The sequence below is a fragment of the Amblyraja radiata genome, chromosome 21 (assembly GCF_010909765.2).
Source record: "Amblyraja radiata isolate CabotCenter1 chromosome 21, sAmbRad1.1.pri, whole genome shotgun sequence".
In the NCBI taxonomy this organism is placed as follows: Eukaryota; Metazoa; Chordata; class Chondrichthyes; order Rajiformes; family Rajidae; genus Amblyraja; species Amblyraja radiata.
Genome location: NC_045976.1, coordinates 10,711,802 through 10,736,694, shown reverse-complemented (window position 1 = coordinate 10,736,694; position 24,893 = coordinate 10,711,802). Strand labels below are relative to the sequence as shown.

General features: G+C 43.2%; 1 protein-coding gene across 3 annotated transcripts in view; it reads left to right on the top strand.

The window, feature by feature from the left end:
- Positions 1-24,893, top strand: part of aebp2 (AE binding protein 2) — a 75,191-nt gene that overhangs the window by 17,643 nt on the left and 32,655 nt on the right. For all 3 annotated transcript variants that reach the window (XM_033039498.1, XM_033039497.1, XM_033039496.1), the window contains 3 exons: positions 9,788-9,992; positions 19,169-19,276; positions 22,923-23,109. In XM_033039498.1, the coding sequence (XP_032895389.1) occupies positions 9,788-9,992; positions 19,169-19,276; positions 22,923-23,109 (500 nt within the window). The remainder of the gene's footprint in view (positions 1-9,787; positions 9,993-19,168; positions 19,277-22,922; positions 23,110-24,893) is intronic.

Here is a 24,893-nt window from a genome sequence, read left to right as displayed (position 1 = left end):
CAAACCATCATCAAGCAAACAGGATAAAGGATGACAATTTCCCTGCATCTTTTCAGTCTGTATTCAAAAGTTTTGTCAGTAGCAGAGACAGTGGTACATTAGTAGTGATCCATTGGAGTTGATTGATGTGAGGGTGGGTGGGGGGCGGGAAGAAGAAAGGAAGAGGTGGAGCCAGTGGGCTGATGGAGAGCTGAGAAGGGGAGGGGAAAGTAATAACCACCTAAATTTAGAGAAGTCAATGTTCATACCGCTGGGGTGCAAACTGCCCAAGCGAAATATGAGGTGCTGCTCCTCCAATTTACGGTGGTCCTCTGGCCATGGAGGAGGCCCAGGACAGAAAGGTCGGATTCGGAATGGGAGGGGGAGTTGAAGTGCAGAGCCTCCGGGAGATCAGGTTGGTTATTGCGAACCGAGCGGAGGTGTTTGGCGAAGCGATTGCCAAGCATACGCTTGGTCTCACCGATGTAGAGCAGCTGACATCTAAAGCAGCGGCTGCAATAGATGAGGTTGGAGGAGGTGCAGGTGAACCTCTGCCGCACCTGGAAAGACTGCTTGGGTCCTTGAATGGAGTCAAGGGGGGGAGGTAAAGCGACAGGTGTAGCATTTCCTGCGGTTGCAAGGGAAAGTGCCAGGAGAGGGGGTGGTATGGGTTGGAAGAGACGAATTGACCGGGGAGTTATGGAGTGAGCGGTCTCTGTGGAAAGCAGACAGGAGATGGGAAGATGTGGCAAGTGGTGGAGTCACGTTGGAGGTGGCGAAAATGACGGAGGATAACAACAAATAATCCTCCGGCATTTTCGCCACCTCCAACGTGACCCCACCACTTGCCTTATCTTCCCATCTCCTCCCCACAGGCTGCACCTCTTCCTTTCTTCTTCCCGACCCCCCCCCCCGCCACCCTCACATCTGAAGAAGGGATTCGACCCGAAACGTTGCTTATTTCCTTCGCTCCATAGATGCTGCCTCACCCGCTGAGTTTCTCCAGCATTTTTGTCTACCTTCGATTTTCCAGCATCTGCAGTTCCTTCTTAAACACTGGTGTTGATTGTTAGCTTGAGTTCTGGAAAAAACTTGGTTGACTAGAAAATTACATATGCAAGTCTCCAATTCGAGAAATGAGGGTTGGTTATCTCAACATTTATCGTTGGGCAGATGTTGGAATCCATTATCAGCGTATCATTAGGAAATTCACCATGGTTATCTAATGGGGAAATCGTGACATTTGTGTTTTCATTAATGTAGTGAGTACAACAGATAAAGGGGAAAACGGTAGTTGTAGCGTAATCAGATTTCCAAAAGCCAATCAATAAGGTGCCATATTGAGGGTCATGGCACAAAGTAGCTCATGATATTTGGAGTAATATCTTGGCATGTATCGAGGATTGGTGAACAAAGGGAAAAAATGTTGAAAAACATAGCGAGCTATGATTAGGACCACCACGATCTGTGATGGATCCTCAACTATTTTCAGTCTAACTTAATGGCTTGGATAAAGACACAATGTAGACATAGTTTTTGATGCTGCCAGGATACTTGTCTGGGGGGATTTTGCATGTTGTATCTGTACCTGTTGGGCTCCTTCCAGGTGCTTTGGTTTATTTCCATGCCCAAAGACATACCAATAGGATGACTATTGTAAATTACCACTTTATACTACATGAGGAATATCCTACTTCATTTGAGGAATGGTAGCATAATGGTTAAGCTTAATGCTTTTCTTAATGTAAAACATTTTGTTTCCCAACAATGTGACATGTATGTTTGTTAATCATGCTTAGTTAATGGATAGTGTGTGAATGAATTATAACAATGAGAAAAGGAATTGTGAAAACGTTGGTTTACAAAAAAAGATACAAAATACTGGAGTAACTCGGTGAGTCAGGCAGTATTTATGGAGAAGGAGGACAGGTGACGTTTGGGTCGGAGGCCTTTCTACTGGCTTCTAATAACTCAACTCCATGTCTAAACGCATGGTGTAAGTTACCTCAATGTTGGGAATATTGAAGGGAAAAATAGTTGATGTCGCTTGATTTTTAATTGACATGCACACCAACATATTCCTTTGTGTACAAAACAAGCACTGGTTAAGCTACTTGACAGGTATCCAGAGATAATGTTTGACTCTTTTTGTGATCATTAGGAAAATCTTAGGCAAAGGACCAGGATAAGTACAAAACTGGAATGGAAAGTTAATATTAAAAATGATTTATAAAATGAATGAATCTGCTGTGTTGTCATAAGCCTTCAATAAAGGAAATCTGCCAATTTTGTTGGAACAAGTAAATGCAGATGCTAGTTAACAAATAAAAAAGATGCAAAGTGCTGGAGTAACTCAGGGGGTCAAGCAGCATCTCTGGAGAACATGGATAGGTGATGTTTCGGGTTGAGACCCTTCTTCACTGGGTGGGTGTGGGGGGGTGTTTGGAAAAGGGGAGTGGCAGGACAAAGTGTGGCTGGTAATAGGTTGACACAGTCGGATGGTTAGAACAAAAGTCAGTTATAAGAAAAATGGGTGTGATACGGGTTTTGAAGAGTTGTGGATAGTGAAGTATACGGTGTGGGCAGGGGGCCAATCTGGAGGGGAGAGATGGGTGTGAGTTCAGGTAGTCAGGTTACCTAAAATTGGAGAATTCAATGTTCATACCACTGGGTTAAAAGATACCCAAGCAGAATAAGCAAGTTCAGTATTCCGAAAAATGCAAGGAATCATGGGATTTGTCAAAAATGCACGGAAGCGACAAGTGCCAGTTCGCCCACGGCCTCAGGCCGCCCCTACGGTACCAGCTGCCACTTCATCCACAACCCTGAGGAGGAACGAGGGCCCCGGCCTCACCTGTGCCAGAGCGCCAGCCTGGGCTCGGCCTCCTCCGGCGCTCGACTGCTGCGCTGCGGGCGACCTTCAGCCCCGACCTGGAGTTGGAGCTGGCCAGGACCCTGGGCAAGGAAGGGGGAGAAGGTTGCTGCTGCCGCCAGCACCACTATCACCGCCAGCAGCTCCAGCGGGCGCCCGGCCTGCCCTGGCCGGCAGGAGCCCATCCGCAGACTCTCTCTCTCTCCGACCAGGACGACTCCAGCAGCAGCAGCTCCGAGTTGCCCGCCTTCGAGCAGGGCCGGCGGCTGCCCATCTTCAGCAGGATCTCTGTGTCTGAGGGGGGTGGAGGTGGAGGGCTGCCGACCAACCCGGCGGGATAGGCAGAGCTGAGCTGGAGCCAGCAGCTGCAAGTCCAGGGCCGCCCCGGACAGGGACGGGACACCGGGGAGGGGACGGGGACAGCTCAACAGCACCCACTGCGACGGAGAGCCGACCCCGACTACAGCCGAAACACAAGCCTGCACACAATGCAACACCATCGTTGCCAAGACTGTTTTATAGCTAGTGACATATGACCTGGGCATGCGCAGTCGGAATACCGAACTCGCTTATGAGGTGCTGTTCATCCGGTTTGCATGTGGCTTTGCTCTGGCAATGGAGGAGGCCCAGGACCGAACGGTCATCGATGGAATGGGAAGGGGAGTTAAAATGGTTAAGGGGCGGTCCCACTGTAAGAGCTAATTCAAGAGCTCTCCCGAGTTTAAAAAAAAATCAGACTCATGGTAATAATAATAATAATGGATGGGATTTATATAGCGCCTTTCTAATACTCAAGGCGCTTTACATCGCATTATTCATTCACTCCTCAGTCACACTCGGTGGTGGTAAGCTACTTCTGTAGCCACAGCTGCCCTGGGGCAGACTGACGGAAGCGTGGCTGCCATTTTGCGCCTACGGCCCCTCCGACCACCACCAATCACTCACACACATTCACACACAGGCAAAGGTGGGTGAAGTGTCTTGCCCAAGGACACAACGACAGTATGCACTCCAAGCGGGATTCGAACCGGCTACCTTCCGGTCGCCAGCCGAACACTTAGCCCATTGTGCCATCTGTCGTCCTGTGGTACATGGTAAGCACGTAGAATGTACGTAGCGGTACGTAGGAGCTAGGGACGTCTCTTAGCGGTTCGTAACGCTAACGGCAGGTACTCGGGGAAAGACTCGTGAAGATTTTTCAACATGTTGAAAAATGTCCATGAGAGTCCCGAGTACCTACGAGCGGCTATTACCGTAATTATCCGAGTTCGAATCAGGGGAAACTCGGGAGAACTCTTGAATTATCTCGTACAGTGGGACAGCCCCTTAAGCTACTGTGAGGTCTTGTTCGTCTTGGGGGACTGAATGCCATAGTTTAGCAAAATGGTTACCGAGTCTATCCTTGGTCTCGCCAATGTATAGGAGGCCACGTTGGGATCACTTTGTGCAGTAGGTGAGGGTTCGTGGAGGTGAATGCTCAATGACTATTGTGGGACCATAGCAGTGAGGTGCTATATGGACAGGTGTTACATCACCTGTGGTTGTAGGGGAAAGTACCTGGAGACAGGGCGGTTTGGAAGGAATGATGAATCATGGAGTTGCGAAGGGAGTAGTCTCTACAGATGATGAAAAGGGATGGAGATGGGAAGATGTGACTAATGCCGTTGCAGGTGATGGAAGATACTGCCTGACCTGCTAACTTACTCCAGCATTTAGTGTCTCAATCTGCCAATCTTCCTTGTTTGGCCAATAGCACATACGTGCACTTTGTCCACAGAATTTTTTTAATCTAGCTGACCACTGAAATGAACATTCATTTGGGAATAGTTTAGAATATCAGCTTGACAAGTATATACGTTTACAGAAATAAAATAGTCCCACCATCTTCAACATTTGGAATTGTTTTGTCACTTGACTACAGCTCTTGGCTGCACTTTCAAAACCACAAATTTCTTTCTGTCCACTTTAACCTTTTTAAAATTATGAATGTGTGTAATCAGATGACCCTTTTTACTGGAGGTAAGAGGCCCAAATGTTCAGTGTCCTCTCACATATCTTCTCATTTCTTGTAACATTCTTGCTGATCCTTGCGTTCATATTCTCCACTGCTTTGCTTTTAAAAATGTAAATGCATGCTGAATTTTGCATATAATATCTAAGCATATTGGCATAATTGCTGTTTCATTTACCTTAATGATGAAGCAAATCATTTTTTCATCATCCCATACCTCATTGTAACTCGACTGTCCTTAATTATATTAGATTTCCTTATTTTTCTTTGTGCCGCATCTGCCTATTTGATTTTGCAGTACATAAAAAGTAAACTGGAGATGCAAGAGACTGCAAATTCTGGAATCAGAAGTCACAGACAATCTGGAGGAACTTGGCGGGTCTGGCTATGTTTATACTGGCCATCTTCCCTCTCCTCTGAGTCCTGTTGGAAAGTTTCAACTCAAAACATCGCCGATTCTTTTCACCCCAGAGATGCAGGTGAACTCGCAATGTTCCTCCATCTTATTGTGCGCTGCAACAAATTACAACTTGGTTAGACTTCGTCTTGTTTGCATCCAGATGACTATTTGACTGGACTGCATTTTCCTTTGTTCTACTTCTCTTTAACCTATTAGAACTCCACAAAAATGGAGATTGCATATTTTGTTTTTAATTTGATGTGAATTCTGCAATTCTCAAAGGAATGTGGGTTCGCATTTATTCATCTTCTGTGCTCGCTTGATTAGCAGCATTTCCCATTATTGGAATTTTTAAGTGTACTTGGCACTCTCAATTACACAAATCTTACTTAGTGGCTTTTTAAACAGTCAGTTGGTTTGCAAGAGCAGTAATCTGCTGAAAGGAAGCATGAAGAAATGTAATTTCCATAGAGCATGCGCATTAGCTGGCACCCGGTGGAGATCTCCAATTCATGTTCAAGATTCTAATCAGTATGTGTATTACTCATAGTATTTATTACTCCCACTTAGGTTTTAATTAAGTTTGAATTAAAATTATAGGAACCCGATATTTGTTACAAGAAAGGTTGTGCTTTCTTGGAGACAAACTTTCCATCTGTGTATCTTTCTGATGGGAATGTAGAAACTGGAGCTCACTTAGAGTAACCTTGTGCTCAATAGTGTAATGAGTTGGTGTAAATTCTGGATTTTAAATGCCAAAGAGCTACTACGAAACTAAAAGTGAATTAAGGTATTGAATCAATTTTTGTGCTGTCATCTCAGTTTTTTAAGCTCAGTTTTTGTATGGCTACATTTTTTTTTAAATGAAACAAAAAAAATCGGCTGCATTTGAAGGTGCATTTGAAACCACAATAGTTTTGTTACTGGTAACAACACCATTGCACAAAACGCCTTCCTGAATTGATTTTTGTTTGAATAAATGTAATTTGTTCTGTTTGTAAGATGAGGAGGAAAAAGCAACAGCGACGAATTGCGTGATAGTACGATTAAATCAGGCGTAAGTTTGAAAAATAAAATGCACTTACGGAGTCAATGTGAAGTTCAGAACGGATATAAAGTTGCAATCAATGTTCAAGTGAATATTGAGGCAAGTTTAAAATCAGCAGTTTGTGCTAATTTTCATTACAGAGCTATCAGATTGTGGCAAGATACAAAATATTCCCAACCTTTTTGCCAGGAGCATTTTTCACTTTTGAGACACTGCTACCCAAGGCATTGTTGATCAGCGTGGGAACGATCTGGGCTTGAAGGATCAGTGTTTCAGATTCTGCTAAAACAAAATTAAGGGAATGGGAATGGCACTCCCATTCCCTTAGTTTGCTGCAACGCTTCATCCTGCCTCTCCCATTTTCCAGCTTTCTTCTCCCTACAAACAGTCTGAAGAAGGGTCTTGACCTATCCATGTTATCCAAACATGCTGTCTGACCTGCAGTTTTCTATTTTTCATGTGTGGCCATGCCGCAGCAACCCCCCCCCCCCCCCCCCCCCCCCCCCCCCTCTCCCAACCACGCTTTGAGGGGATGGGACCCAACGGGTCCCCCTTGGTTTAATATTATACTAAAACTCTTTCCTTTGTTCTCAACATTCTAAATTTCTGTGTGTATGCAGTGTTATGTTGGTTTCTTTTAATCTCCTTAATTTGTATCTTCTTCCAAAACGCTTGGCCACAGCCTTCCCATTTTCACACACGCTACTCACATTTTTCCCTCAACGGGATAAACATCTTCCCGTCGCATTCCACCCTATATTTCCGAAGTTTTCTAAAGTTTTAATCGTTTATTTCAAAAAATTAACTGCTTTTCAGTGGGAGACTCTTGCAGCACTTTCCATTGATGATGTCACAGTGCCATCTCACAGACGTCCAATCACAATGGATCTCATTTACATATGACATCACAATGGGACGGTGGGAGATTGCAGCTTCACGTGTTTCCACGGATACAATCAACTTGGCGTGCACAATCAAATAAGATCAAATAGAACAAGTCGCCCTCCCTCTCTACCCCCTCCCTCTCTACCCCCTCCCTCTCTGCCTCCTCACTCTCTGCCTCCTCACTCTCTGCCCCCCTCACTCTCTGCCCCCCTCACTCTCTGCCCCCCTCACTCTCTGCCCCCCTCACTCTCTGCCCCCCTCACTCTCTGCCCCCCTCACTCTCTGCCCCCTCACTCTCTGCCCCCCTCACTCCTGCCCCCCTCACATCTCTGCCCCCCTCACTCTCTGACCCCTCACTCTCTTCCCCTCAATCTCTCCCCCCTCACTCTATTTGCCCATCACTCTCTGCCCCCCTCACCTCTCTGCCCCCCCACTCTCTGCCCCCCTCACCTCTCTTGCGAACTCCTCAACTCTGGCCCCCCTCACTCTCTGCCCCCCCTCACTCTCTCCCGCCCTCAATCTCTGCCCCCCTCACTCCCTCATTGCCCCTCACTACTCTCTGCCCCCTAACTCTACTGCCCCCCTCACTCCTGCCCCCCCTCACTCTCTGCCCCCCCTCACTCTCTGCCCCCTCACTCTCTGCCCCCTCACTCTCTGCCCCCCTCACTCTCTGCCCCCCTCACTCTCTGCCCCCTCCCCCTCACTCTCTGCCCCCTACCCCTCACTCTCTACCCCTCGCTCTCTGCCCCCTCTACCCCTCACTCTCTGCCCCCTCTACCCCTCACTCTCTGCCCCCTCTACCCCTCACTCTCTGCCCCTCACTCTCTGCCCCCTCTACCCCTCACTCTCTGCCCCCTCTACCCCTCTCCCTCTCTAACCATGCCTGTGCAGTTGGGGGCTGTGCGTGAGTGGATAGGGCGGGATGGGGGAAAAGGAGCAAATAAATAATATTCATATAATATCAAGGGGGGGAGGGGTTAGTGTGTGTGTGTGTGTGTGACGTCGCAGCCCCCCCCCCCCCCCCAATGGATGGAGGCCGTATCTATTGAGAAAGAAACAATGAATTCATCAAAAGTAGTCAAAGTTAACCTTCCAGAGACTAAATGTACTCTGCAGCATCGATTCCTGGAGATTAACCAAAGAAATTGCTAGATTATAACATGCTGTTCATATTAACTGTTTAGTATAGAAGAATTTTTTTTTGCATTCACATGTTCCTAAGTCTAAGTTTCCTTTTTTCAGCAACAGTTCTACACACGCACGCACGCGCACACACACGCATACACACACACACACACACACACACACACACACACACACACACGTGTGTGGGTATATATATATATATATATATATATATACACACACATATATATGTATATAACTGGGGAGGAGGGAGGTTGAGGGAGAGGTGGGGGTAGGGAGGGAGAGGGGTGAGGAGGCGGGTAGAGGAAGGTGAGGAGGGGGAGTGGGATGGGGGGGAGGTGAGGAGTGGGGGAGCAGGGAGATGGAGAGGAGGGGTTATGGAGGGAGGGAGTGACTGAGGGTAGGGGGGAGGGGAGGAGGAGAGGGTGAAGAGGAGGGGGAGGGAGTGCTGGGGGATGAGAAGGATAAGGGTAGGACGGGGGATGGCTAGGTAATCCTGGGAAGAAGAGGGAGGAGGGGGTGAGGGGAGCAAGCAGAGGAGGGTTGGTGGAGGGAGGATAATGGAGGAGGGGAATAGGGGACTGAAGAGGGAGAGTGAGATGCATTCACATTGATCTTATATTTTACAGGTTATTGCCATTTTGAACTTTAAAAATGTCGCAGTCGCGCTCCCACTTGCCGGCCGTGCCTGCGCAGTTGGGGGAGGGGTGCCGTGACTCGTGTCACAACGGGGATCTCTGGCGTCACAACGGGAACCCGTCAGCCGCGCCTGCGCAGTTGGGGGCTATGGGTCAGTAGTGTAATATTGCCTTGGGGGACCGGGCCCAACGGGTCCACACTTGGTCTGGTCATTCATAGATATTCTAAAGAGATAGTAGTTTGCTGGAAATTTTAAGCCTGCAATGCATCCATTTGAGGGGAAAATAGACAAATTAATTATCATTTTGTCCTGGACACCTTCGCTGTCACTCAGTGCACATGGCAAGGGTAAACCAATACCTGAATCATTTGACTATTGACTCTCTCCTTGTTTGTAATTTTAAGGATCTGCCAAAATAGTCTTCAATTAGACAGTCACAATTTTAAGTTTGCCTTAATTTTTTATTCTACTTAACAGCATTTAAGTTCCTTCAATTTTTGGGGGGGAATATTTCAATTGCACAAGTTTCAGTGCCACTTTGTATTGATTCACAAGTTTGATTTTTACAGTCGAGGCGTCATGGAATGGAACCTATTTGTTCTCAGGATTTTGAGTGATTCAATCCCTCTTATGGTTACTCCGCGAAGTTTGCTGTCCCAGGCATTGGGGCATGATTTCCAGAAGCTAGCTTTGGCTGTTTAGTTTGCCTCGGTGCAGTCATATCAAGAATGGGAAATAAATACAGTATTTGGATTGTAGATATGATTACCTTGCAGTCTATTAAAAATACTGCTTTCTCTTCAAAGTATCAGCAGCACCTTAATGGATATGGACAGTACTATCTCCAGCGGACGCTCTACTCCAGCGCTGATAAATGGGCATGGAAGCACTACTTCAGGAAAGAATATCACTTACAACTGCTGTTGGGACCAATGCCAGAACAGTTTCTGCTCCAGTCCAGATTTGGCAGATCACATCCGTTCAATTCATGTGGATGGGCAACGTGGAGGGGTCTGTGTTTTTTCTCCTTATTCCTATGCATTTGGATAGCTAAGAATCAAGATAAAATGTAATTATTCTATAATAAGCTTCAGTGGTGCTTGCTTGAACTATTATGAACGATTATTTTACAAATTGTTTATTTGCCACCTATGTTCTTTTGTATAAATTGCTTGATTCTAGTTTGGATGTAGTTTTAGAAGAACTTGTGTTACTGATAATGGGTTCCTCTTATATTTGATGTTTTGAATTTGCTGCCAATGAGTTCTGTGCCAAACCATGTTGGGGCTGCATTAAGCAAAATGTTTTGCTATGTGTACTTTATTTCCCCTCCCCTTGCCCTTTTCTCACTGCAAACACATGTATTTTAAGGCACCTTGTGTTATGGAGTTAGTGGGTAGCATGCTCTGAGTGATATGTAATATCCCTAGAAAAATACCAGATCATTAATCAAATTGAAAGATTGAACCAAATCTTTTGCATGATTCCATGTGACCTTTGTTAAATTGTCTGTATCAGTTCACTCCTGTTAAGATCTGTCTTGCAGATATGTCATTGATGGTTCACTTAGTTTTTGGATGCTTGAGTATGATTTGATTTGTTTTTATATCCATTCTTCCAGTAGGGAAATTTACTTTTTTGATCCCTCCTTTCCATTTTGCTTTCTAAATGCAGTTAGCTGTATGGGAAATATCAGATTTCCTATTTAATTGTGATTAGTAAAAGTAAAGTTGATTATCTGCTACATGGTATGCTGCTGAATCCTTGATGAACAGAGATTGAAACAATACTTTTTTTGATCAAAACTGGAGTGGATTTGATAACTGTCTGAAGAAGGGTCTCGACCCGAAACGTCACCCATTTCTTCTCTCCAGAGATACTGCCTGACCCGCTGAGTTACTCCAGCATTTTGTGTCCATTTTCGATTTAAACCAGTATCTGCAGTTCTTTCCCACACACTGGATTTGATAACTGTTCTTTAAATATTTAGAATTGGTTGAAAATTGGTGATGCTGAATCCTTTTAATAATCATGTGATTCAAAATCTAAATTAACTATGAAGTTGATGTCCAATATTGCATGCTATTGAACCCTCAGTTTAAATTGTTATAGTTGTAATTTGATATTTTTAAGCATGATTGATAACAATTGCCAGTACTTGCTGTTTTATTTTCAAGCTAGTTTCTGCAGTATGCCCATCTTGCTCTATTTCTTTTAACCTATTCTTGAAATGTTTGGTTTCTCAATTTTCTCGACTTTCTGTCTCTGTTGGAGCTATCTAATGTTCTGTGATTTGGTCATTCAAATCAATATTTTAGCAATTAGTATTTTCTTTTAATCTATTAATTTGAAATTACCACTTTCCTGGAATACCCCCAATGTATGCCTGCACTGGGCTAAGGTGCTTGAGTGCACAACCAAGCAAATAGTTTGTCTACATGACTTACTTCATGACTTGCTTCTTTAGAGAGTCAGATGGTGAGTCATTCACCACAGGGCACCCACCCTGTATCCTTTTGTTGGTATTGTATTTAAAGATTACTTGGTTTTTAGGTCCGTAGGATTGTTGCAGATAATAGTATCATGATTCTTATGGAAGGATGTTTGCATTGTAGCTACAAACAGTGTACATTGCTGTAGGCAAAGTGAAAAAGTAGCTGTCCCGCTTGTGACTCACCGGTTTGAATCATCTGGCAGTTGTTATAACTGCTTTCTCTTAAGAAAGGCTTATTAAAGAGTTGTAGAGCTATACAGCACAGAAACAAGCTCTTCGGCCCAACTGATCCATACCCATCCAAACTTGTCTTGTTTGCCTGTGTTCGGCCCATTACCATCTAAACCTTTCCAACCCATTTACCTGTCCAAATGTGATTGCATCTGCTTGAACCACTTGCTCTGCCAGCACATTCCATACATGTACCACCCTCTGTGTGGAAAAGGTTGTCCCTCTGGCACTTAGAAACAAGGAAAAGACAAAGTGCTAGAGTAACTCATAGCGAGTAAGACGGCCTCGCTCCCTGACCGTTCCCCGCTCACCTTAAACCTATGAACTCTAGTTCTTGATTCCTCTAGATTGTGTATTCACCCTATCTCTACCCTCATAATTTTATACACCTCCATAAGATCAACCCTCAACGTCTTGCATATCAAGGTATAGAGACCTAGCCTACTCGACTTCTCCCTATAACTCAGTCCCTTGAGTCCTGGGAACATTGTTGTAAATCTTTTCTGCACTCCTTCATCTAGTGGCATCTTTCCTACAGCAGTGATGAAAGCTAAACACAATACTTCCAAGGGTGTCCTGACCCGCATTGTATACAACTGTGGTACAGCATCCAATTTACCTGCCATGCTTTGTTCTTGTCTACTGCATTCTCTGCAGAATAACCTTTCTTGTTGTACTGTAAAGACCAGAACTGCATGCACTATTCCAAACATGGTCCAACCAGTGTTAAGTAAGATTGTAACATAATGGCCCAACTTTTATATTCTGTGCCCTGCTCTGTGAAGCTAAGCATGCTGTATGCTGCCCTTGTCTACCAGAGCTGTCAATTTTAGGTAACTGTGGAGCAGAACCCCAAGATTCCCCTGTTCATCAATATTTCTTACACCCTATTTACTGTACATGTCCTATTTCTGTTTAACTTATCAAAATATATCATCTGCAAACGTTACTCCCAACTTTCTACTTTATCTGCTGTAGCCATAGATAACTTTCCACAATGCCACCAACAATTGCGACATTATAACAACTCAGTGAAGGACCATTTTACACTCCTCCATTCTCTCGTCTGCCCGCTCTGATCGGGCAGAAAATGCCCATTCCACCAGATTTGGGAACAGCTGCTTCCTTACTGTTATCGGACGACTGAACGGTCTTTTAAACCTGGATGTAATCCTGATAATCCAACCGAGCACGTTGCGGCTTTTGCGCATTTAGATAATCTGCACTTTCTCAAGCTGTAATGCTATAATGCTGTAGAACTATTCTGCACGCTGGTACTTTTCACTTTGTGCTACCTGTTCTATTTGTGTGTAGCTTGATTGTACATGTGCATATTATTATTTGACAGGATAGTGTGCAAATTAATGAAGATGAGGAATTTCTATAGCCAGAGGGTGGTGAGTCTGTGGAATTCATTGCCACAGACAGCAGTTCAAGTCATTGGATATTTTTAAAGTAGAGATAAGTTCCTGCTTGGTTAGAGTGTCAAAGGTTATGAAGAGAAGGCAGGAGAATGGGTTGAGGGAAAAGTAGATCGACATGATCAAATTGCGGGGCAGACTCGATGGGCGGAATGGCCTAATTCTGCTTGCATGCCTTATGAACGTAGTTTTTCATCTGATCTTGGTAAATGTTACGATAATAAACTAATGTAAATAATCATACCTCCTACATTCATGTCCAAGTTGGTAGCCTGAATCACAAACGCAAGGGTCCCAGCGCTGACTTCTGTGATGCACTACTGGTCGCAGACTGCCAATCACAAAAGCGTCTTTCTGTTTCCACCCTCTGCCTCTAATTAGCAACCCAATTTTGGATCCAAGTAGCCAGATTGCCTTTTATCCCACATGCTTTAACCTTTTGACCAGCACACAATGTGGAACCTTGTCAAATGTCTAAGTCCATATCGACATCAGCAAATGTGGAAATTTTACTGGATGCATTCTGAATGATACCCAGGTATGCTAACCTCATGCCAATTTTAAGTTTAGCAGAAACTTATTAGCTCCACCATCATTTCCCCCAATTTACCCACAAGGAAACTAAAACCTGGTAACCAGAGACAGGAATCATAAAACAAAAGCTCTGTCAAGATGTTATTATAGCAAATGTACAACTTGGTAATATTGGAGCTTATTTACTACATATTTGTGCATCAATCTATATTACCATATGCAAAATAAAGCAAATTAATATAAATGGAACTTTGCCACTATTGATCATATTGACATCTATTTACTGATTGTGCTCTGCTTCAGCTTTTGCTTATGTACCGTATTTCCTGGCAATGAAGACGCTATTTCCCCCCCAAAAATAAGGCACGGAAATTTACCTGCGTCTTGGAGGCCAAAGGTTAGGTTGTTAGCCAAGAAAGATAGACTTGGCTATTTCTCAGTACAGCAACATCAAGAACGATGTTGCTGTACTGAGGAATAGCCAAGTCTATCCCTCATTGCTGGTAGCTGATGGGAAGCGGCTGTAAAAGGACAGCGCCGCTGGGGGGGGGGGGGGGGGTGGAGGAAGAGTTCCTTTCATTGTGTGTGGGCAGTCTGGCCTGGATCAGCATGGGTAGGAGCATTGAGAAGGAGGGGATCGGTGATCATGCCTGCAACTCACTCACCGCTGTTGCGGCGCTCCGGGCGTGGAGCCACGGCATTGTGGCCAGGGTGGGAAGTAGCTCGGGTGGCTGTGAGCGGCCACCGGAACCGGACAGTGAAACCGGCCGCCACCTCAGTGCCTTCTGCCGGCCTGCTCACCTATGGCAGTGCTCTCCGTCTGAACACCTCTCTCCTGCCGCTCGCCGGCCTCGCTTATGTCAGCTGCTTCCTGCAATCCTTAAATTCCGACTGTCGTCGGGAGCAGGACATGGCCTCATTTGCTGCGCTGGGTGACACTGCATGGCATTCACTGCCCGGTCCGTGTCTTTCAAGAGCAAAGATCATAGAGCGGAGCGGGTCAGCAGGCGGTGGATAACAGGACAGCGGGCGGTAGAGCTTACTCCTGTGTCTGCGCGAGTAACCTTAATTGGTCCCTTGAACTAGTATTGTCATTCAATAAGATCACAACTGATTCGACTTGTCCCGGTGTGCTTCCGTTTTCCCCACCATCTCTCCACCTGCCATCACCCTCCACCCCCCCACCCATTCAGTCATTTAGAATGGAGGAGATCTGGAAGCCTTGGGCAATTTGAATCGGCACCCCCTTATTTATTTATTTATTTTTGAGCATGAGAAATTCTATGTCCCGCCATCCTTTTTTCAAAATTTAGCAACTCAAATTGGGGGTGCGTCTTCGATGCAGGTGCGTCTTCATTGCCGGGAAATAGGGTAATTTGTTTGGTCCATGTCCTTTTTACTTGCTCTCAAGATGTTCAATATTACACGCATTATTCTGTGGATTTCTTAAACGTGATGTAGTTATCTAAGGGCAGCAGTGGAATTAAGTTTTCCCCAATTTCTCTCCCACTTCAGTATGATTTCAATAACATTAGTCCATATTGTTTTTTTTCTGATGTAGGAATAATTGTGATATTCTAGGATGAAAAGTTTTTAAATGTGCATTGTGCAATGTTCTTCCCAGAAGGAAATAAAATGTATAAAGCAGAAGCCTACCATTTTTCGTTTTAATGTTTTAAAAACACCACTTTGCTTAATTTTTTGGAATGTTTTCAATACAAAGCTGAGTAGATTGTTTAATGTTAAATGCCATGAGAATTGTAGATGTGTACTTATCGTAATTGCATATCCTAATTGTATGATTGGAGTGCCTTTCAACAATTAATAAATTTTAGTTTGTTTCTATGGGAACATTTAGCTATGTAGTACAGCATAAAGTAATGTTGAAATTGACCCATCTGGTTAAAATAATGTTAATTTAAGTATATTTATAATGTGGGTTTTAGTTTGGTTTTTTTCCCTGCCTGAAAGGTTTTACTCGTTCCCCAAGTATGCACGCATTTGCAGTAGTAGCATTGATTTTGTTTGAGGGAACAAAGAATAATATTTTAACCCTTGTTGATGACACACATGTGGTGGGATTATGAAGAGGGTACAGAGGCTTCAAGGTGATTTGCATTGATCGAGTGTCCAGCCAATGCTGGGAAAAAGACTGCAACCGTGCACTCTATGCCGTTATGATTTTAGAAGCCCCTTTAAGGTCAAACGCTCTTCCTGGAACAAGGGATAGGAAGTAATCTAATTAGTTGTTTGGTTTTGAATACTGACATGCTGTCTTGTTTCTCTTATAAAAAAAATTAGAAGTGGCTAATAATAAAGGATTGGTTGCTCTATCTGTTCACATTGTTCAACAGTGAGCCATTATTTCAAATGCATTGTTCCATTGTGAAATTCTTGGCTCTAGGTCGCAAGCAGGGCATTTTGGAAAGCCTTGTTGACTCTTCATAACTTGCAGAGTAGCTAGATAACGACTGGTTGCCAAAAATACTCCAGTATTACATGGTAGCATTTTGTTTGAAATCCAATTGCTCTTATTGCCAATTCTTAAAACACAAAATCGAATAGCCTGAGGATATTTTTTCTCAACATTATACAAATTGCCTAAGTATTACCAATAAATTAATGGACATTTAATTTCAGTTCAGGATGGAAAGCCTTTCATTCCAATTGATTTGTATTTCTAGTAAACCATCTAATTTATCTTCCAATTACAGCATCCAGCTGGTTCTTGAGCAGTGCAGTATTCTAACGTCATTTGTTCTTTCGAGAAATCTAATCAGTGAAGCTTTGCAGGGTGAATTGTTATCTATAATTCAGCCATTCCAAAATGTACTTTCTAAACGCAAGCCAAGAGTCATAAGCATGGAAACAGGCACTTCGGCCAAACTTACCCACGCTGATCAACATGCACAATCTACACTAATCTCACCTGTCTGCGTTTAGCACATATTCTTCTTAACCTATCCTATCCATGTACCTGTCCAAATGTCTTTTAAACATTATGATAATACTTGCTTCAACTACCTCCTCTGTTAGCTCATTGCATACACACGCCACCATTTGTGTAAAAAAAAAAAGTTGCTCCTCGAGTTCCTATTAAATCTCTCTTCTCTCCCCCCCCCCCCCCCAACTACCACTGCACTTTTTTTTTGAATTGTTGTTGTCCTTCCTGCTTGTTGAACATGTGTAAGAGATCCTAGGAAGTAATTTACCCAAGAATTCATAGGTTCCTTTCAACAGGAATATCATCTTTGACATTAGTTAGTATGTGTGTCTATGTTATTGGATGTCCTTTTGTCACTATTCCTGATAGAAACCTAATTTTGACTGAAATATTGTTTGCTTCTGAGTCTGCAACTCCTTTATTTCTCATCCATTGACAATCAGTTCAAGTATAAGTTTATTTTCATATGCATGTATACGTTGAGGTACAGATCTAATAACAAATCATGCAGTAGTATTAAAATCACATAGAGAAACACACAGAAAAAAATTAAAGAAACCAGGAACTTCATTTGCCGGTTTCCAATAAAAAGAGACAGAGCTGGGGTAACTCAGCAGGTCAGTATCACTGGAAAACATGGATAGGTGGTGTTTCTGGTCAGGACCCTTCAGATGGGGGGGGGGGGGGGGGGGGTCAGTAATAAGCGGATTCAGGTGAGGGTTTTTTTGATAGGCAACCCGAGATGTAAAGACAACAGGTGAGGTAAGGATAGAAGTGTGAATTGTGAAGCCAGAGGAAGGAATATATGTGGAAGGGGAGGGAAGAAATGGGTATGCATCCCAGTTGGGAAGATTAAACATTAATTATACGCGCAATTCTAAAATAAATTAGTCTGTGCAAATGAACAAAACATTGGTGCAATAACATAATTTGGAAATATTACATCCATTGTAGTGCATGAGATGGGTTGTGTTCTGTTCTTCAGTTGGGTTTAGAATTGTGTAGGTTGGTTCATTTACAACTAACAGCAGTAAAGTAGTGGTATTGTATTTCATGCTCCTATACTCCCTACCTGATGGTAACAAAGGGAAGAGGGCATGGCCTGGATGGTGGGGATCCTTGATAATAGATGTTGCCTTGAGTCTGTGTCTCATGTCAACGTGTTTGATGGATGGAAGGGCTGTACCAATGATGGACTGAGCTGAGTACACTACTTTCTGAAGCTCCTTGTGTTCCTTGGCAAGTTTGTGGAAATGGCATCCAACCCACTAACCCAATTTTTTTGTTTTTGTTTTTATATCCGTCAAGCACCATTTAATATATAGTGATTTCCTTAAACTGACATATACTAACATTTGATCATCTTTGGTGTGCATCCAAAAGGTGCGTAATATTTTTGCAAGACTCAATTAGAGCTTCGGAAAATGGAGTGTTCTTTATCACCGGGTGGCGCCAGCAATGGCTGCCTCGCCAACAGTCCGTCCCTTTGTGTTTAAATAGTATGTGTTAAATGTATGTTTTTAGTGTTCTTTAGCGTGTTTTCTGTGGGGGGGGGGGGTTTGGAGGGAAACTTTTTCGAATTTCTTACCTCGACGGAAATGCGTTTTTTTTTTCTGTATCGTATCTCCGTCCACACTGCAGCCTAACATCGAGGAGTTGGCCTTTGCTGGAGACCGATTATTGAGAGCTCTGCCGTGGGAAGCCTTTGGGACTTTAACATCACGGAGCCCGCGATCCCTTTGCCAGGGATCGACCTCGAAGCTCCAACTGTGAGTGCTTGCGGACTTAACATCACGGAGCTCGCGGTCTCTGGTCAGAGACCGACTTCGGGAACTCTAAGCTGCAGGAGCTTCGATCGCCCCAACGTGGGAGCTTTGATCGTTCCGACGCAGGGGCTTCGATCGCCCCGAAGGATGATTCGACTTCCCCGATCGCGGGAGAATAAACAGGAAGAAGATTGGACTTTTCTGCCTTCCATCACAGTGAGGAATGTGGGGAATCCGCTGTGGAGGATGTTTATGTTAACTTTTATGTAGTTGTGTGTCTTGTTGCTTTTTTTTTCCCATATGGCTGTACGGTAATTCGCATATCACTGTACCTTAATTGGTACATTTGACAATAAAGGACCTTTGAAACCTTTAAATGTCAATCTGAAGTAACCAGATCTGATGTGATTGATTTTGCTGTGATTTACAACCTGCCTACAATTTGAGAAGGAACCATGTGAAATCTCTTTAGTGTTAAGTATGTGAAATGTTTTGGCTTAAGTACAAGGCCAGTCATGTGATTATGATTAATGTACAAGATGTCATAGATGTACAGTATGACATATTGGAAATCAGGCAAGGAATTAGTATTATTGAGGGTTCAATGCCCGTTGGGACCAATGTAGAGTAAATTATATTTTAAAGCACAGTGGGGTGCCGTGACAATAGAGGAAAGATGTTTCCTGATTGAGAATTGACATCCTTGTTCATTTCATCATTGTACATTAAAGCAGCAGCATGTTCCTTGAATTTTTACTTTTGAATAATGTTTCAATTATTGTAAATTTATTTTTCAGGTGTTTGTTTGCCTGTGGAAAGGGTGCAAAGTGTACAACACGCCATCCACTAGTCAAAGCTGGCTGCAGAGGCATATGCTCACGCATAGTGGAGACAAGCCATTTAAGGTAATATGAAAACTTAGGCAAATTTTAACCCAACCTTAATGTAGATCACCATTGATTCATTTTCTCAGAATAAACCACAAATCCTGCCTCTTTTAAAAACAAAGAAAATGTGAGAAGACATGGGTTCAAATGCTCCTTCCGATTTAATATATAATAATAATAATAATAATAATAATATACGGTTGTCTTTTGACTATCCAACCTATCCAGATGTTTCAGGGTATGATCTAATACCACTGTCAGCTTGCATGGTATACATGTGCATTATTTGGATTGTTATTGGTATATTAATGAAGTCCTGTCAATTACAACCAATTTTAAACATTCTTAAACTATCATCATGGTTGGAGAGCATTGATTAAAATGGATTGAAAATATGTTGTAGACAACTAACCTAAGTTTTAAAATCTAACAAATGGGCCATCTTGTACCTACACATGACAAATGTTGATATTCCAAAGGTGCAAGACTAAATGTGGTTAGGATCTCAGTTGTTTACTTTCGTGGTCAGGGGTTTCAGGCTAGAATGCTTCACACTGCGCTGAAACGAGAAATTGATATAACTGCAGCCAAACTGGTTTCTTGAGCAACATCTTGCCACTGTAAGATAAACAGTCGATTTCAAGATTGCTGGTTTACAAAAACTCATATGTCAGGCTGTTATTCATCGATTACAGCTCGGCATTTAACACAATCATCCCCTCCAAGCTGGTTACCAAACTCGCAGAACTGGGTCTCTGCGCATCCCTCTGCAATTGGATCCTCGACTTCCTCATTCACAGACCACAGTCTGTTCGTATTGGTGGAAATGTGTCAGCCTCGATAACAATCAGCACGAGAGCACCTCAAGGCTGCGTGCTCAGCCCCCTGCTGTACTCACTCTATACTCATGACTGCGTAGCCAGTCACAGTGCGAACTCCATCATCAAGTTCGCTGACAACACCACTGTTGTGGGACGTATCACTGATGGGATGAGTAGTAGAGAGCATACTGACCAGTTGCATCGTGGCTTGGTTCGGCAACTTGAGCGCCCTGGAGAGGAAAAGACTACAAAATGTAGTAAACACTGCCTAGTCCATCATCGGCTCTGACCTTCCTTCCATCGAGGGGATTTATTGCAGTCGCTGCCTCAAAAAGGCTGGCAATATCATCAAAGACCCACACCATCCTGGCCACACACTCATCTCCCCGCTACCTTCAGGTAGAAGGTACAGGAGCCTGAAGACTGCAACAACCAGGTTCAGGAATAGCTACTTCCCTACAGCCATCAGGCTATTAAACCTGGCTCGGACAAAACTCTGTTTATTAATAACTCATTATCTGTTATTTGCACTTTATCACTTTATTTATTCATGTGCGTATATATTTATATTATGGTATATGGACACACTGATCTGTTTTGTAGTAAATGTCTACTATGTTCTGTGCTGAAGCAAAGCAAGAATTTCATTGTCCTATCAGGGACACATGACAATAAACTCACTTGAACTTGAACTTATGCTGTACATCAATACTTGCTACTTGATGGTTAGATTCTTGTGGATTACCAACAATTGCAACTGAGCAGCTCGCTTTGAAACATTTGAAGCAAAACCATTTAAACCCTGAAATGGTGCCTCAAGGACAGTGGAATCCATCGTATTTGATTGCAATTTTATCCATTGTGTTGCTGCTTTCCAATTGTGTAGGTAGTAGGTTTACCAATTTATACATCCTTGTAAACTTACAGGACTCCCATAACCTTGATCAAACATACTTATGTAAACCATTTAATAAACTGTTAAAGCCGAATAATGAATAGCTGCTTGAAAGCTATTCAGGGAGCAGAGAAAAAACCCCTAAAATAGATAGTAGTAGCTGAAATTGATCAGGTAGGCAGAAGAGACTGCATTGAATTTCCTTAGATCAACTCTCTGATCATTTTACAATTGAATCAGCAAAACTAATACTATCGTCCGCCTTTTCCCATAGTACTTGGGACGATTAATATTTTCAGCTCCACTATTTTCTAACTTTGCTTTTGAACACATGATGCTTTTCTAAATAAATAATCTGTTTTACCCGTTAGGTCAATGGTTTTTATTGAAGCTGATTGCAGATTTTGTCTAGTGCTTGCATAACTGTGGTTGTATAACATGCATTTAATTTAAATAATTTATCCTATTCTTCTGGATCATCTTGCCAGCAGGAATACATTTATCATATCTGTACTATGAATATGCTCTCAAAAGAATGTTATACTGACCATGCGAATTGTCCTTGGACGATGACCATTTATATCGTAGCATTCCTGTAAACTGAGCAGTGCATCTCAATATATCTATGGTTTCCCTTGAATATATTTGGCAGAAACATTAAAGTTTGCACGCATCAAAACTAAACCGTATCTCAATTTATACCTACTCTGCTCGTCTCAATACTGATGCGCCGCATTTTCAGTCTCTTGCTATATTTTCGATGCACTCTCAATTATGCAGCCAAATTCTGCTCCAACATACATAGAAGTTTGCGACTGACACCCCTGTAGTGGGTTGGATCTCGCACAATGTCCAGATCTAGTACAGGAAGGAGATGGAGAGATTAGTAACATGGTGTCAAGACAACAACCTCCCCCTCCCCCTCTCCCTGCAAAACAAAGGTTCGTCATCAATGTCAGCAAAAGGTGTACATACATCTCGGTGGTACTGAAATAGAGATGGTTGAGAGCTTCAAGTTTCTAGGTGTACATATCACTAACAATTTGTCCTGGATGAACCACATGGAAGCCATGAAAGCGCACCTAATGCCTCTGCTGTAGTTCAGCATCTCCAACTACTCTTAATAACTTGTACAGATGCACAGTAAAAAGCATCCTATTGGAATGCATTACAGCTTGCTCTGGTAGCTGCTCAATGACTCAAGAAATAACAGTTGTGGCTGCATCCCAGTCCACCATCACACAAACCAGTCTTCCCCACCTACTCCACCTGCACTTCATGCTATGTTGGGAAAGCATCCAACATAATGAAGGTAGACAAAAATGCTGGAGAAACTCTGCGGGTGAGGCAGCATCTATGGAGCGAAGGAAATAGACGACGTTTCGGGTCGATGATGGATCATTCTCTCTTCTTGCCTGTCTGGTTGGCCAGACAATACAAAAGCTTGAAAGAACCTACCATGAGATGCTGTGATTAGATAACTGAACAGACCTCTCCTAAGCTAAGAGTATAGTGCCAATCTTCCAGTCCCTACCTTGCTGCAGCCCTTACACTTTTGTTCCTGCACTTTATCTATAGATTTTAGTTTTAGAGGCACAGCCTCTTCGGCCCACCGATTCTGCGCCAACCAGCGATCACCTGTTCACACTAGTTCTATCCTACATATACTGGATAATTTTACTGAAGCCAATTAACCTATAAATCTGCACATCTTTTGAATGTGGGAGGTAACTGGAGATGTGAATTGGCATCAAGTGTTTAATAAACAGTTTATTCACATCAGATAGTTTATCTGAAGTGATTTTTTTGAAGCATGGTTGAGCGGAATTTAAAGCTGCAATTATTCTGCAGTTAATCATAACAATTGCATTTGTTCAACATTCAGAATTTTCTGTGAATTTACGGTGATTTTCATTTTGCCCTAATAATTTTTTGCTCTTTTTTTCAGTGTGTTGTTGGTGGATGCACTGCGAGCTTTGCATCTCAAGGCGGCCTTGCTCGTCATGTTCCCACTCACTTCAGCCAACAAAACTCTGCAAAGGTTACTAGTCAGCCGAAAGTCAAGGAGGAATCCCCTTCAAAAGCAGTAATGAATAAACGAAGGAGACTAAAAAATAAGCGACGGCGTTCACTACGTAAGTTTTTTAAACCTGTGAGTAACCACTATTCGGTGTTCATCATAAGCTAAGTTTTTCAACTTTATTATTATTATTCCTTGGGTGCTATAAAATTTTGGACATCTGGAAAGGTACATGGATAGGAAAGGTTTAGAGGAATATGGTTTAAACACGGGCAAGTTAAACTAGCTTAGATGAGACATCTTGGTGGGCATGACAGAATTGGGATGACGGGCCTGTTTCCATGCAGCATGAGTCTATGACAATGCTTCATTGCTGCATTACTGTTTTCAGTAGTTGATGCCCTGCATCAAGTGGTTGAAGCTGAAAGGCGTAATACAGGGGAAACCTCTTTATTTTACTTCTAATTCTTCCGGAATTAAACATGGAAGTTCCTTATGGTTGCATGTCATGGGCAATGTAATTTTAGGCTGTATTTTGGATATAATATTGCCTGTGATTTTGGAGGTGGCTGGTGTAGGAAATATTCATGTGGAGAATGAATTGTGGTTGAGAGCATGTAGAACAAAAGATATATGTCTGTGCCTATTCGTGGTCCGATTTGTCTACCCCATTCATTCCAATTTCAAAATACGGTTTATGGTTGTCCATCATGAAAGAGCATTTACTGCAACCTACTCTGGCTTACATGTGAATTAAGACTAATTTTGTATGGTTCATATTTGAAGTGACTGAGCAAGCCATAAAGTTTAGCACGGTTTCAAGTCTCTTGAGTAACTTATTTTCTTGTGGAATGGTGCAGAACTAATGCAGCTCAATCTGAGGGCTCTGACAAATGCAGTTTGGCTTTGCTCAACGGGAATGCTTTATTCGGGCATGTAGCCAAGTGGAGATTTTCTTGTTATGGAAATATAAGTAGTTCATGTAAAATAATGCTTCACTTGACTTGTCACCTCTCATTAGGCTTATTCTCACCAAGCTCCACTTGATCGAAGAAGCAGACGTGGATGATTTAAGACTATTCTTCCTCAAAAGGAGATGAACATCTGTTATTGAAAGTAATTCAAAATTAGATGAAAAAGGATAAAATGCTGGAGTAACTGGACAGATCAGGCAGCTTCTCTGGGGAACATGGTTAGGCGATGTTTCGGAACTCTTTTTCAAACTGATTGTAGTAGGTGGGGAAAAAGCCTGGCTTGTGAGAGGTGGATGCAAGTGTGGGGGGATTTAATTGGCAGATTGTTGGAAAAGACCAGGAATGAAATGAAAAAAAAAGGGCTCTGAAATAATGAGGAGTGTGAAATGTCAAGTCAGAGGAAGGGGTATAGGTGGAAAGAGACAATGGAGGGAAAGAGTATTGAATGCATATTGAGGTGGGGCACAGGGATGGAGTGAGGTGCTGAGTAGTTAGTTACCTAAAATTGGGGAACTCAATGTTGGTAGCATTGCGTTGTAAAATGCCCAAGAGGAATATGAGGTGTTGTTCCCCCAGTTTGCCTGTGCCCTCTCTGGCATTGGAGGAGGCTCGGGGCAGAAAGGCAGAAATTTTGATGACCTCTTCATAAACTGCGTAAGGAATGAGAGAAGCAAGCTTCAACATGATCAATATTTAATGCATTCAGGAACCTAATGCACACTAAGATGGACGACAGATGGCACAATGGGCTAAGTGTTCGGCTGGCGACCGGAAGGTAGCCGGTTCGAATCCCGCTTGGAGTGCATACTGTCGTTGTGTACTTGGGCAAGACACTTCACCCACCTTTGCCTGTGTGTGAATGATTGGTAGTGGTCGGAGGGGCCGTAGGCGCAGATTAGCAGCCACGCTTCCGTCAGTCTGCCCC